General features: G+C 36.4%; 1 protein-coding gene across 6 annotated transcripts in view; it reads right to left on the bottom strand.

Moving 5' to 3' along the window:
- Positions 1-15,433, bottom strand: part of LOC126185177 (inositol hexakisphosphate and diphosphoinositol-pentakisphosphate kinase) — a 578,601-nt gene that overhangs the window by 164,345 nt on the left and 398,823 nt on the right. For all 6 annotated transcript variants that reach the window (XM_049928024.1, XM_049928027.1, XM_049928022.1 and 3 more), the window contains exons 16-18: positions 10,785-11,011; positions 10,556-10,692; positions 3,340-3,454 (exon numbers count right to left, since the gene is read on the bottom strand). In XM_049928024.1, the coding sequence (XP_049783981.1) occupies positions 3,340-3,454; positions 10,556-10,692; positions 10,785-11,011 (479 nt within the window). The remainder of the gene's footprint in view (positions 1-3,339; positions 3,455-10,555; positions 10,693-10,784; positions 11,012-15,433) is intronic.

Raw genomic sequence — 15,433 nt, forward strand, 5'->3', positions numbered from 1 at the left:
TATATCAGCAATGGAACATCGAAAAATTCGTGACGATGTAGAGAAAATGATGAAGAATGACATCATTCTGCCTTTGCAGAGCCCTTGGTCATCACCAGTGGTTCTCGTCAGGACAAAGGATGGCCGTTGGCGCTTTTGTGTTGATTACAGGAAGATTAATAAGATAACTAAAAAGGACATTTACCCTCTTCCACGAATTGTAGATACACTAGATTCTCTGAAGAGGGCTAAGTTTTTCTCAAACATGGAAATGTACTTGGGATAGTGGCAAATCAAAGTAGGTGAGGCTGACCATGAGAAAACTGCATTCATCACCCCTGACGGCCTGTATGAGTTTAAGGTAATGCCGTTTGGTTTGTGTAATGCATCAGCAACTTTTGAACGAATGATGGATAATCTTCTAAGGCACCTGAAGTGGAAGACATGTCTTTGTTATTTAGATGACATTATAGTGTTCTCAGAGACATTTGATGAACACATAAAAAGACTGAGGGCTGTTCTTAAGTGTCTCCAACAAGCTGGACTGAAACTTAATCCAAGAAAGTGTCTCTTTGGAGCAAATGAAATCAAAATACTTGGGAACCTTGTGTAAAACAAAGGTGTGTGGCCAGACCCATAAAAGGTGAGAGCTATAATGGAATTTCCTATTCCTAAAAGTATTAGAGATGTGAGAAGCTTCCTTGGATTGTGTTCTTATTACCGTTGTTTTATCAAAGACTTTTGTATCAAAGCCAGGCCACTCCAAGAGTTGTTAAAAGCCAATGATAAATTTACCTGGGGTGGTGCTCAACAAGATTCTTTCGATGTGCTGCGAAAATCTCTGATGACTGACCCTGTAGTTGGTCTGTATGATGAGAGAGCACCTACAGAACTACACACAGATGCCAATGGGTATGGGATCGGTGATGTTCTGGTGCAGATTTCAGATGGAAAATAGAAGGTTATAGCCAATGCTGCTAGGACACTCACAAAAGCTGAGAGAAACTACTCAACTACAGAAAGAGAATGTCTTGCTGTGATCTGGGCCATGTGCATATTTCAACAGTACCTCTATAGAATGCCATTCCCAGTTGTTAGAGACCATCATTCACTTTGATGGTTGTCAGGTCTTAAGGATCAAACAGGATGACTCGCCAGGTGGGCACTACATCTTCAAGAGTATGACATTACCATAGTGTACAAAAGTGGAAGAAAACATCAAGATGCTGACTGTCTCTCAAGAAACCCTGTGCAAGACCATCAAGACTTTGATGAAGATAGTGGCTGTCTCGCTGCACTCCAGGATCTCTCTGCTGAGCAAAAGAAGGAAGCCAAGATATCTCAAATTGTGCTTGCCTTAAATTGGTCAGAGGAATTGAAAGGACAATTTAAGGTAGTTAATGGATTACTTTGCAAGAAAAACTTTGATCTGTTTGGAAAGAGTTGGCTACCAGTGATTCCTAAACACATGCACTTAGATGTTCTACTGAAATTCCATGACACACCTGAGGCCGGCCATTTAGGATTTATTAAGACATACGATATGATCTGAAAGAGATTTTTCTGGCCTGGTTTATTTAGGAGTGTCCGTCACTATGTGTCGCACTGTTGAGAACGCCAGAGGAGAATGGCAGTTCCTCAGAAACCACCTGGCCGACTCATACAAATTCCACCAGCTGAAATACCTTTCCAGCGTGTTGGGATTGACCTGCTCGGATGATTTCCAACATCTGCTAGTGGAAATAGACCGATTATTGTTTGTACTGATTATCTGACACGCTATGCCATTACAAAAACCGTGAAAACAGTTGAAGCATTTGAGGTAGCCAAATTCATCGTAGAAGACATTGTATTAAAACACAGTGCCCCGAGGTCATTAATTACAGATCGAGGGAAGGTTTTTCAATCAAATCTTGTGACAGAGGTAAACTGTTGGTGCAACATTACTCATCACATGATGACTGCCTACCATCCACAAACTAACAGGTTTACTGAACACCTAAATTAGACCTTGGCTGACATGCTATCAATGTTCGTCAATGTTGAGCAGAGCAACTGGGATGAGGTGCTACCTTTCGTGACGTTTGCCTACAACACCGCCAAACAAGACACCACAGCATTTACACCATTTTTCATGGTGCTTGGGCGTGAGGCAACAACGACGACGGACACTGTGTTTCCGTTACACCATGATGAAGTGGACAATGACTACATCGGCCAGGTGTTAACCAGAGCTGAGGAAGCTTGGCAGTTAGCTTGACTCCGCACGCCGTAGGCGCAAGAAAATGATCGCCAAAGGTATGACGCGAGCCACCCCCTTGTTGCCTACCAGCCTAGTGACCTCGTCTGGATCTTCACTCCTGTTCAGAAGGTTGGTCTCTCTGAGAAGCTCCTCAGGCGCTACTTTGGACCTTATAAGGTTGTAAGACAGTTGTCTGATGTTACTTATGAAGTTGAAGATTTCAACCTCGACACAAGACAATGAAAGATCAGAGATATAGTCCACGTCCTTTGAATGAAGCCTTATAAGGATCCTGCAACCCAGGGTAAATTAGAAGCTCCAGCAACAGGCAACAAGCAGAAAGGCAATGAAGAACATAGCGGCAAGAGAAGTTCTAAGAAGATCATCACCAGAGCAAACATCAGTCATCAGCAGTTGGAGTATGCAGGACTGATGACTCATTCCCATACTAGGGGGATGTAACACCGAGACACTGTTCTCTTAAGGAGGGAGCAATGTCACAGAAGGAGCAGAGTAGCACAGTCACCATAGTGTAGTGGTAATGATACTAGATTGTTGCATGGAGGGTTGTGAGTTTAAAACTCACCTGAACTGAAAAATTTTAATTTCTATATTCGGTTCGAGTACATTCTAGAAGTATCCACAAGTGGCAAGCATCATTGTACTGGAACGTTCTGTAGCTGTATATATATCATATGTGATCTGGCCGGAGGACGTTTGCTCTATGCTCTTGTATGTGCAAGTGCTGAATAAACCTTCGTTATGGGAAGTTAGTGTTCGTCATTCATCTACTTACACCTTCCTCTATGTGACAATATTATGGGACAAATGGTGAATTCTTTATACATTACTTTAAAGATGATGGAGTCCATGTCGTACTGGCTCTTCTGTCTAAAATGTGTGAGTGTATGATAAATACATGGACAACAAATAGTTGCAGAGTTTTTATTGTGGAGTAGCTCATACTACATACTCTTCAGTTATCCATAAGAAATAATGTATGTCACATACTTGTATTCAGTATGGTTGCAGTACAACACCTAAGTGATTTTTTCCTAGCAACAAAAGAAAAAAAAACATTTGCAAATTTATTAATCTGGGAAGACAATAATACTTACATCAAGTAAACCACCATATCTCAGAACGGTTAGAAGTGAATGTACATGGCTCTCACTGGTAAAATATAGCCTCGTTCTAACATGGCGACCAGGGCTTGAAACACCATGGGAGTATCTGTACATGAATAAAAAACAATACTTGTAAATATTCAGCAACTGTTTAAACCTTTAGAAGAAATGGAATCATGACAATGTTTTTGGGACTGAATACAGTACCCACAGTCCAGCATTGCAAACACCAACACTAAAATAACAATTCTGCATAACCTTGAGTATAAACAAACCTGTCAATAATAATATATCTTCTAAGATATGGGATGAGGCACACTGAGAAATAGATGTTAATGTCAAATTAAAATTCTTCTAGTGTAAATCTGTATTAAGATTTGAAAGTTGCTTTCCTAAAAATTTATCTAGAAAATCCATTAAAAAAGTAAGCAACGCATGGATAGATAACTAAGGGAATTAAAATCTCATTTAAGAGCAAGGGGGAAATTTATGTGAAGGCCAGAATAAGTCTAGATCCAAATTTACTTGGATACTACAAAAAATATTGTAATATTTTAAGGAAAGCCATTAAAAGTCAAGATGAATGTATCTCCTGAGAGAAATTAATAATGCAGAGCATAAGCTTAAATTAATATGGGATATTGTCAAATGGGGCATAGGATGACCACTCAGTGTACAAGATATTGTAACAAAGAAATGAAATGACAGTATCATTACCAATAACTCACAAGTTGTGAGTGCCTTTAATTATCACTTTTTAAATGTAGCGCCAAAAATTGGTTTAAATGGTTAATTTAAACAAGGAATAAAACAGATTAATATTACTATTCCATAAAATTTTAATCAGCTAGAAGTAGCAACATCATCCTTGCTGATATTAACAGAATCCATACATATTATAAAAATGGATGTATCTATGTATGTATGTACCACATCTCCACCTAAACCATAGGGCTGATTTCAGCCAAACTTAGTACACATATCTCGTATGTTGTTTATTTTTTTATCAGTATGTATTAATAGGAACAGTAAAACACAAAGAATAGTCAGTGACTGCAGTGACAATTGAGTGAATGTGAGGGTAAGTACCACATACCTATCAAATAGGTGGGGGTGTAAACAAAGTGCAGCTCATGAGATGCAAATTCCCACCCAGTATTTGAGAACAAGATCACCTAGTAACTTGCAAAAAATTTAAACATAATTTGAAACATTTATGAAACTATTTCTTAGTGACAACCACCACAAAATAATGAAAGGGAAAAAGTTGATCACTTATTACATTTTCACTGTTCATGCAGTAAAACTGCCACATCAGGTGTGACATTTGAATTTATTACTTCTCTACTACTACATTTCACAGGCACTACAAATATAAAATTATCAAAAGTTGTTCCAACTTAATAATTAGTGTCCTTAGTGATTTATGTAATTCATCACTGGCACAAGGAATTTTTCCAGAGAGATTAAAATATACAACTGTTAAACCTCTTCATACAAAGGGTGGCAAGGCAAACTGACATCCTTTTCCAAAATATTCAAAACATTAATGTACTCAAGAATGGTCTCATATTTAAGTAGAAACAATTTACTTCATGTATCACAGTTAGTATTCTAGAAGGTTTGCTAGACTAAGGATGATATTTATACACTCACTCAAGTAATTTGATTATGTAGATAATGTTACACACTTAGCGTATTTCAAGTGTTATGGCACTGATGGCTTTACATACAACTGGTTTGAATAATACTTAACAGACAGAATTCGAAAGGTTGTGCTGAATACTTCAAATCAAGTTGTAAGAGTAAAAAATTTTAGTGATTAGTGAACAATTACAAAGGGAGTCCCACAGGGTTCAATTTTGGGCCCACTCCTATTTCTTATGTATGTAAATGACATTCCACTTAACATTCAGCAAGCAGAATAGGTACTTTTGGCAGACAACACTAGTTTTTAATAAATCTCATTGAAGTGAATTCCACAGTAATGATTGTTAATGATTTTTTCAAATAACTCCAAAGTGATTTTCTGAAAACTGACTCTCATTAAATTTTCAGAAAAAATAATATACTGAGTTCTGTACAACAAATAGTCATACCAACAAGTGATGTAGCACATGAGCAGGAGCCAGTAAATAGGGTAAAATGCTCCGAATTTGTGGGTGTACATGTTGATGAAAGCTTGAACTGGAAGATCCATATTATTGAGATTTTCGAACAATTTTGGTTACTTTTGCTTTTTGTATAACTGCTAGTCTGGGAAACAACCAAATCAACATCCTGACATATTTTCCACATTTTCAACCACTAATGTCTTATGGAATAATTTCATGGGGTAACTCGTCACATAGAAAGAAATTATCGATTGCACAAATGTGAGCAGTAAGAATAAGTGGTGTTCACACCAGAGTCATCATGCAAGTACCCCATCCAGGAGTTAATCACCTTAACTGCATGTTCATGAAACATGTACTTGTTAATGAAATTCATCATAAATAATTTATCATAATTTGAGAAGGACAGTGATGTTTATACCTACATCACTAGAGGAAAACATGACCTTCATTACCCATTATTAATGCTGTCAGTGCTCAAAGGAGTTCAGTATGCAGCAACAAAAATTTTAGTTATTTGTCCAATAACATAAAATGTCTCACAGGTAGTAAAGTAAGCCTTAAATCTAAGTTAGTTAGTTAGTTAGTTACGTGTTCCATTGATCAATCACTCAGTAACAGTTATGATGTGGAACATGTGAAGTGCATAAGAAATGCACACATGAATCAAGAATTTTTTTTAAGCTTAAAATTTTTATTATCTACCCCACTCCCTTAAATGGCACAAAATGCATATATTATACCTATAGATTTATTTATTCCTATTCAAGAATCCATCTATGGTATAAGAGGACTTATCAAGCAGATATAATTTCAATTTATTTTTGAAACTATTACTGCTGTCTGTTAGACATTTTATTTCATCTGGTTGTGAAGCTGTTGTAAGAATTCCTAACATTTTAAACAGATGCCAAGAAGATGTGCAACTATAAGCCCCACAAATTATTCTAACCACTTTCTTTTGAGCAATGAATACTTTTTGCCTAAGTGTTGAGTTGCCCCAAAATATTATTCTGTGTGACATCAGAGTGTGAAAGTAAGCAAAGTATGTTAGCTTGCTAATTTCTTATCCTCAAAATTAGCAATTATTCTGATTGCAAAAGTTGCTGAACCTACTCGCTTTATGAGATCCAAAAATATGAATTTTCCAATTAAAATTCTCATTTATATGTACACCCAAAAATTTAGTATGCTCTACCCTGGCTACTTACTTCTGTTGATGTGTTATATTTATTGAAAGAACTGTACTCCTCGCTGTAGAAAACTGGATGTACTTTGTCTTTTCAAAGTTCAGAGCAAGCCCATTCACAGGAAACCAATCAATAACTTTTCCAAAGTCATTATTTGTATAATTTTCTACTGGATTTCCTTTTACTGGATTAATAATGATGCTTGTATCATCATCAGCAAACACACTCAGTTTAGCTCGTTGTTTCAGATAAAGACACGAAGTCATTCACATATAGCAAGAACAGAAGTGGAACCATGATCAAACCCTGTAGGACACCTAATGTAATTTCATCCCAGTTAGATGAAGTGGGAAACTTCCTTAACTCACCAAAACTATATAAAGAAACTTTTTGCTTCCTGTTCGGTAGATATGACTTAAACTACTCATATCCTGTTCCATTTATACCGTAGAATTGTGATTTCCGTAACATAGTGTCATGGTTCACACAGTAAAATGCTTTGGATAAGTCACAGAAATTCCTATTGGTAACATTTTACTATTTAAAGACTATTATGTGGGCTGTGAAACTGTATATTGCTGTTTCAGTAGTACAGCATTTGTGAAATCCAAACTGTGATTTACTAAGTACGGTTAACCACTCTTGAGTACATTACTTTCTCGATGATTTTTGAAAATGCTGTAAGCAAGGATACTGGCCAGTAATTATTGACATCTGTGGTGTCTGCTTTTTTCTATCGAGGCTTGATAATGGCATATTTTAACCTGTCTGGGCAAGCAGAGTTAGTGATGCATTACAGATGTAACTCACAACATCAGCTGTAACTGCTTCACGTTGTTTTAATAACTTGTTAGAGATGTCATCTACTCCCACAGATATTTATTTCTCAAAGATTTTCCTTATTTCACAAGAGGTTGTTAGATGAAAATTAATCTGACTAGGATTTCTCAAAACTGGCTCTTCAATGCAGTGCTTGGGCTTTTTCTTTTGAACTGTTCTTACCATTTTTTTTCACCTACACTTAATAAATGGTTGTTAAATACATTAGCTACTTGTCTACTGTTGGTTAAGATGGCCTGATTTTCTTTAATAGTAATACTACCTATACCAGTGGTTACTTTTCCTCTCTCTCTTCTAACAACATTTTATATTGATTTGATTTTATTGCTAGAGTTGTTACTTTCATCTCTAATGTACATATTTTTTGATTTTCTGGCAACTTTTAACAGTACATTACAATAATTTTTATAGTGTAAAATTACTTCTCGGTCTTTACTAATTCTTGCTGTCTCATACAATTTTCTTTTCCTTTCTGAATACACTTTAATACCTGTAGCAATACAAAGTTTGTTTGAAAACTGTTTGGTGTTACATTTAGTAATTTTTTTGGGGCAACAATGTTCAAAAAGGGATATAAATTTATCAAGAAATATGTTGCATTTATCATTAGCACTTGGCTCATTATATACATCTCCCCAATTAACATTTCTTAAACTTTCTCTGAAGTGCACTACAGATACCGGGTTCACCAGGCTTACACTTTTACTCAATGATTTCTGAACTGTACACCCTGGTAGGTTGTGTGTGTTAGTCATGGTCTGATAATCCATTTATCACAGGGAAAGCATGTGTTAGTTTTACATTCTCTTGCTGTACAAATACATTATCTATTAAAGTGCTACTGTCTTGAGCTAAATGTGTAGGGAAGTTGATCACTGATTCTAAGTTATATGTCATTAATAACACTTCTAGTTCACTTTTCCTATCAGAATTGCTTAAAACATTTACACTGAAATCACCACAGATTTATAACTACTTCTTTTTGTCTGACAGACAGCATAATAGGGAGTCAAACTTTTTTATGAGTAACTCCCAATCTCCTAATGGGGACCTGCACACTGTTGCTAATATCAACACTACCTTATACAGCTGCAGTTCACATGCACAAACTTCAAAGTGCTGATCAACACAAAGTTTGCTTACTTCTACAGTTTTGCACTTATAACTTTGTTTTGTGTAAATGGCAACTCCTCCTTTATCCATGCTAGATCTGAAAGTGTAAGATGCTAAATTATACCCATTTACGTTGACACTTTCAATCCCCACAGTGCATGTTGTTCAGACAGACAAAGCATGTCAATCTCATTCTTATTTTTGAGATCATCTAAACACACTAACAGCTCATCTACTATATTTTTTATTCCCCTGGTGTTTTGATGAAGTAAATTGATACTACCCTTAGCTTTATCTTTATTTAGTGTATATGAAGCTTCTTTTATTCTATTTTTCTTGAATTTTGTCTGTCTGGACTTTGGCTTTAACCTAAAGAACCTGTCTGCCTGGTCCCATTAACCACAGGGATCATCCCCTGTGTGGCTAGCCTAAAATCATGTGACCAACCTAAAATCATTTCTCCTGGACTACTACTCCTATCCCATTGACAAATTTCTACTTAAAAATGGGTGGCCTGTAATAATAAATAAAAAGTGTAATTCTGTGAGTATGACTAAAAAATATATTCTATGTTCATATCCTGTTAAGTGCCTCGTTCCAGTTAAATTAAATTAAATAATCATTCAAATGAGTTAGTTAGTTCGAGGTTCCATAACTATTAAAAAAAATTAGGGATAGCATCAGTTTCTTACACTGATTCCTTTACTTGTACCTCAATAGGACATGATTTCCTGTTTTTCACTGTTTTAGTCAGCTCCCTGCATATCAATGTTTACCTGGTCTATGGCCTTTCCTCCATGTAGAACTACCTTTCTCATTGTCCTGTTCAATATAAAACTTCCATCTTACTTCTTAAACAGGTCAGTAATTATATATTTACTCTCCGATACTTCTTATTTGAAGGCAAGATATACATAATGGTGGTGGTGAGTTTGTATTAAGGGTGCACAACAGCTGGATCATTGGCACAAACTATTTTTTACTCTGTCTGGTTCAGAGAGATGCACATGCTTGCTGTTCTAAAGTAGATAAAGCTGAGTTGCTCATTTCCCTGGATTTTGGTATTGAGCTGCATGACACTCCCTTTCCTTGTTGCTGTATAGTGTGAAGGGTATTTTTTACACTTTGCACCATTAGGCCTACTGACAAGATTTGACAAATGGTCAGAGCATATGTCAGCCCCCATGAGCTGTTGATAAATCATTTTAAGAGCAGTTGCCTTCAAATCTCTTATATGTGGGAAGAAGATGTGTTTCTGGTCTGATATGAGGCTCAAGAACTTTAGATTCCTTAAAACTAAGGGCAGTATCCTCCAATTGCAATTAAGACTTATTAAAACATTACACCTTTGCAATAAAAATTATGTACACATATATACTTGAGGGAGAATTTGAAGTATATAGTTTTTTCCCATATTATGTGCCTTCTTAATGTTAACTGCATCAGTCCATCATGCAGAGACTACAAGAAAGGTAAAAACTGTCCACAAACCTGGAGTTTAGAGAGAACTTCAGGGTGCAGGCACCACAGAGTTCTCAAGAATTGCATCCCTTGAGACAATAATTTGAATATATCAGTTTGCAGGATGACTGTTGACATTATACTATTAGTAACTACTGCGAAGGCAGCCACATGCATGCCTGCAAACCTATTTATATGCCACACAGGAATTTTTCCAATCCATCCAGATCCAAATCCTGATTCCCTCAACTTGTTCAGTTTCATTGACAATATCCCCACAACCTAACCCAGTGTTACGAAACATTGTCCTCATTCCTCCACAACATTGACACATTCTATCCATTTCATATGGTCTTAATTACCCACCTTCCAGGTAACTAACTGCAATGTGGTGTGCACAAATATTCAGCTCGATGACTGTGTTAATTTTCACCATTGAAATACTGTTAAGCAGTTTTATAATTCTGAATCTATATTTCATAGTATTACCTCGGATTTAAACGATTGACAGTTTCTTCGCCAGATTCCTCAATATTCCTTTGCAGATCTGCACGTATTTTTTTGAGGAGCGGTGTACATATGCCTTGACTTATGGTAAGTTTTTCTTGGACTGTTAAGCCGTATTCCTGTTTTTAAAGAAAAGGGACAAAGATTTAATTGAATTAGCAAACAAAGAAAAATAGAGTACATTCAGAAGCATCACCTGTATTATTTATACCTGTGGTATTACAATGTCTGCTAAATACTTTGCATATATATAAAGTTCTTCAGCCTGCTCAAACTGCAGAGTATGTTGATTGTGCTGCAGATCATACTTTATACAGTCATAGATATCAGGTATTTTAGATATGTCAAAAGTTTTATTTTTTGTACAAAAATCTTTTTCTATTTTTCCCCAGCGACGACCCATCAATTCCCATGTTTCACCATGGTAAAGGACAGCATCTGAAAAGAACAAAGTTTGAGAGAAAAGATAAACTTCACAAATCTGTTCATCATTAAAATTTTCCACCATTCCTTTACATACTCAAAGAGCTAACATATATACTTTCTGATCAGATTTATTATACTTTTTTGCCAAAATTTTTTTTTTTTTTTAATTAAGCCATTAGAAACCTTTCCACCAGTGTCAAATCTAATAAATGTTTGTTATCCATCATATATCTGCAAATCTAAAAATTGCTGAAACGAGATACTACTTTACACATGAAGTTTGACAAAAAGGTGTGCTTCTTTGGGATGCACAAAATACATACGTATTCAAATGTGTACATGAAATAAATATGGTAAGGAAAGTTGTGGCAGAATGTTTGCATTGCAGGGTATGTTTGAAAGCTAGCCTAGTGTTCAGCCTCCTATGTGTGTCTGGTGATGATTAGCTGAGTTCTTACCTATATTAACATTCTAATAAAATGTTAACACATCTTCACTCTAAAAATTCTCCCAATCAACAATGACACACAATTCAGTTTTCCTCTCTTTATGAGCAGGTTTTACATATACCACTACCAGTCACAATATTTGTCGACCATTTAAATTATTTAATTAGCAACATGTTTTGAAGTTAGACCTCATATCATGTTACAGTAGCAGTACAATAAGCATTCAACACAAATTTTTTTGCAGAGTCCTGGAAAGTGTTGTGTTCATCCTGTGGAGGAAGTGAAGACTAACCTAAGAAGAGGTGATGTCTCTCTGTATCTTGATCTGCTCAATGGCAATATGAAACACATGCAGAAAAACAAGATGGTGGTAAAGCAAAGCTCGTTTTGATTTAACTAACAAAATGTTGATCCTCGTGTTGTCAGTCACATGCAACATCTTCTACGTGTTTTGCTGTCAAATCACTGATGTTCATTGGTGAAATATATTACACATGAGTGACTGTGACCGTTTTCTATTAAAATGAATGTATACAACATTATTTCAATGCATTACAAAGATGATGCTGGGGATATTCATATATAAAGTTAATTGTTATGTACTTTTTATTTTAAGAATATTGAGGTTGGTGAAGAAATGTGAAAATCTCATATTCCATCATTTCATTTACAGGGTGGCGCACGAAATGTGTTACCAATTGTTTCTTTCACAATTTACAACACACATTAGATATCCCACTGGGATCTCTACAGCAGTACCAGCAGAGCTTGGAAAACCAAATGAGTTACAAAATGATGTGTAATTCATGATACTGCCGCTAGGAGACTAGTAAGCAGCAACGGCTGACAATGGAAGACTGACGACACAGCAACGATCGGCAATTGTGTTACTTTTTCATGAAACGAAAAGCCTTGTGACTCAGAGGCATTTTTGACAACAGTTTAACACACGATGAGTTCGTTGCAAGAAGACCATCCACAGGTTGTATGATAAATTTGTACAGGAAGGAACAGTATTGTAAGCGAAGCAACCTTGGTCTAAGCCTGTTTGTTCACCGGAGAATATTGAAGCGGTACGAATTGCTGTACAGGGAAGTCCCGGGAAATCGTGTGGAAAGGCAGCAGTGCAACTGGGAATATCCACATGCTCCGTTCAACGCATTCTTAAAAGTGACCTCCATATGTACCCATACAAGATGACCTGTGCACAGAAGCTCACTGAAGAACACAAGCAGCAGAGACTACTGTTTGCTCAGTGGGCAGAGGACAGGGAAGAAACTCTCAACATCATTTGGTTTTCAGACGAGGTGCATTTTCATTTAGACGGTGTGGTTAACAAACAAAATGTACACTTTTGGGCCACTGAAAACCCACAAGTGCTTCATGAACGACAACATTATGCTCCGAGTATTACAGCGTGGGCAGCAATTTCCAGTCACGGACTTATTGGACCCTTTTTCTTTGAAGAAACTGTGAACGGCGAGCGTTATTTCAGCATGCTTCACAATAGCTTCATTCCACAACTTCATATTGAACATGTGCTGAGTTAGAAGAAATCTCCATGGACGACTCTACATTGTAGTATATGTTCCATTCAGATTGTATTGACAATAAAGTTTATATTCAAATACAACATGGTAACACATTTCGTGCGCCACCCTGTAGGATCTCACGGTTGCACATTTGACCATGGATGAAAACTTCGATTTTCTCCACGATTTCCATTTTTCAGCTCTTTTCTTAAGTTACAGTACTTTAAGATCATTGCCTATTCCAACACTGGGTGTTATGCCATCTATATGTTTTACTTTAGCTGACTTGTTAGCTTTATTAAGTCTAAAACAGTCAGTGTGATCCTTAAAGTGGCTTTTAAAATTTCTGTCCATCTGCCCTATATAGTGTTTGTTGTCATGACTACCTATAAGTCTACAAATTTTTGATCTGCTCAGTTTTCTCTGTTGGTTGTGAGACATCAGGAATCAGTTTCTTCTTTAAGCAGATCCTGATATCCATGTTTTCAAACAGCTTGATTATTTTGTCTGAAATGACTCCTAAATATGGTATACTTATTAACAGTCAATACATATTTAAATTGCTTTCTCTTTTCTGCAGAGGCAAACAGCACATCTAACAGAGTCAATCTACTTTGAATCTAAAGAGGCTAAAGTAACACAACAAGAAAAATTGCTTCATGTTTATGATTAAACATCTCAAACAGATGTATACCTATTACTGCAAAATGCTATACACAAAATCGAAAAACCATTCATTACCATGAGGCTGAAGGCATGGAGATATCACACTTCTCTCTTTTACCTTTATTGGCTCAGTATAGCACTTCTCCAACAATCCAATTGCTTCAACATTTATAAAAGGCCATTTTCAAACATTGTAATTAAAAGTATGGGTAGACTTATGACATACTGCTGTTGTCTGCCAAGATATGCTGAAATTCGACAGCCACTTCCTGACCTGCTCAATTAGTATTCGGCTTGCATCTAGCACTTGCTTTTATGAACTGCGCAGATGAAAAGATCTCTCTAACACTTTTTAAAACACTGTGATCCCAGTCTCAGCTGCTGTTCCAATAATGTCCCTCTGTCTCTCTGTATTTACCCTCATTCCCTCATCTTCTATACTGTCTTTGAAAGTCTCTCTGTATCTTACTTTAATTACATTTTAGTCTCTCAATCCTCCAAGATGTCATGCACTTCTCCTCGCCAAGATTTTTAGAGGCCTTTCTACATTATTTCCCCGCAGTCCCATCACTGCCTACCCGAATACAACCTGTGACCATCCTAGTCTATACCTTTGGGGGATGTTATACACACAGTCTAATGCTCCTTTTCCTCTACAGGACCCTCTCGCTACCCCTCTTACTCTTATTTCTAATGTATTCCCATTTTGGCCCATCCACTTTACCTATGGCAACTACTCATTCCAATTTGTATGTATGTACATTTATGCATACACATCTTCTGACAAGGAATGCCAATTCAGAAACTAAACACAATCAGTGTTCACTCTTCCTCATACTATTGTTTATCGAGCATTACTTTGATACTGTTGGTCCTCTGCAATTTTATTTTTGTGGGAAAGTGAACAAACAATCTATGCAGAATGTGAAACTAATTTGTAGAATAATTAGCAATTTAATAACTAGATTGAAAAAAATGAAGAAATATACAGCACATTATGAAGAACTAAGAAATAAGAAAAGTGCAACTACTACCCCTAATATGCAAGATCTAAAATGCTGATTGCTAGAGACAAAGCTATAGCTGGCATAATCGAGAAACTTTCTATTCAAGTCACTATGAATATCATTATGGCACTAACAACTGCAAGTCTTAAGTGAATTTTGTGTGTGTGTGTGTGTGTGTGTGGGGGGGGGGGGGGGGGGGACATTACAGCTATTAAAATATCTCATAAATTGACAAATTAGTAACTAAAATAATTGGATGAGATGGAAATTTTGGTACCACATAATCTCCTCCCTAATAATTTAAATGTAAGTTTGGATACTAAACAAAATCTTAAAATCTGTACCACATTTGTCACTGTGTCTGATAAAACAGAGAGATCAGATCACAATTGATGAACTAGCTTCAGCCCTTTCATCAGAATGTGAAACAATCAGTTACAATATGATGTAGTACAATCTGTACATCAAAAGCAAAACTAAATTCTGATTGCAGGTAAACATCTCTTCTGAGTGCCCAAAAGGAAGTCTCCTGATTGACTTTACCAGTCACAGTGTATTCTTCATCATTTCGAATCACTCTTCTTCCTACAAACATATGACACTTTACCTGATTAGCAGACAGACACCATGCAGGGAAACAGCACATGGCATCACAGGATTTTTAGTGCATGCTTCCTTAGCTGTAACAAATGCTTAACTCATTTTCTTGAATCTCAATGTGCCCTGGTACCAAGAAGAACAAAACCCCTTCCTCAGCCTGTGTAAATGTAGAAGAGAGTG

The sequence above is a fragment of the Schistocerca cancellata genome, chromosome 4, assembly GCF_023864275.1.
Source record: "Schistocerca cancellata isolate TAMUIC-IGC-003103 chromosome 4, iqSchCanc2.1, whole genome shotgun sequence".
Taxonomy (NCBI): Eukaryota; Metazoa; Arthropoda; class Insecta; order Orthoptera; family Acrididae; genus Schistocerca; species Schistocerca cancellata.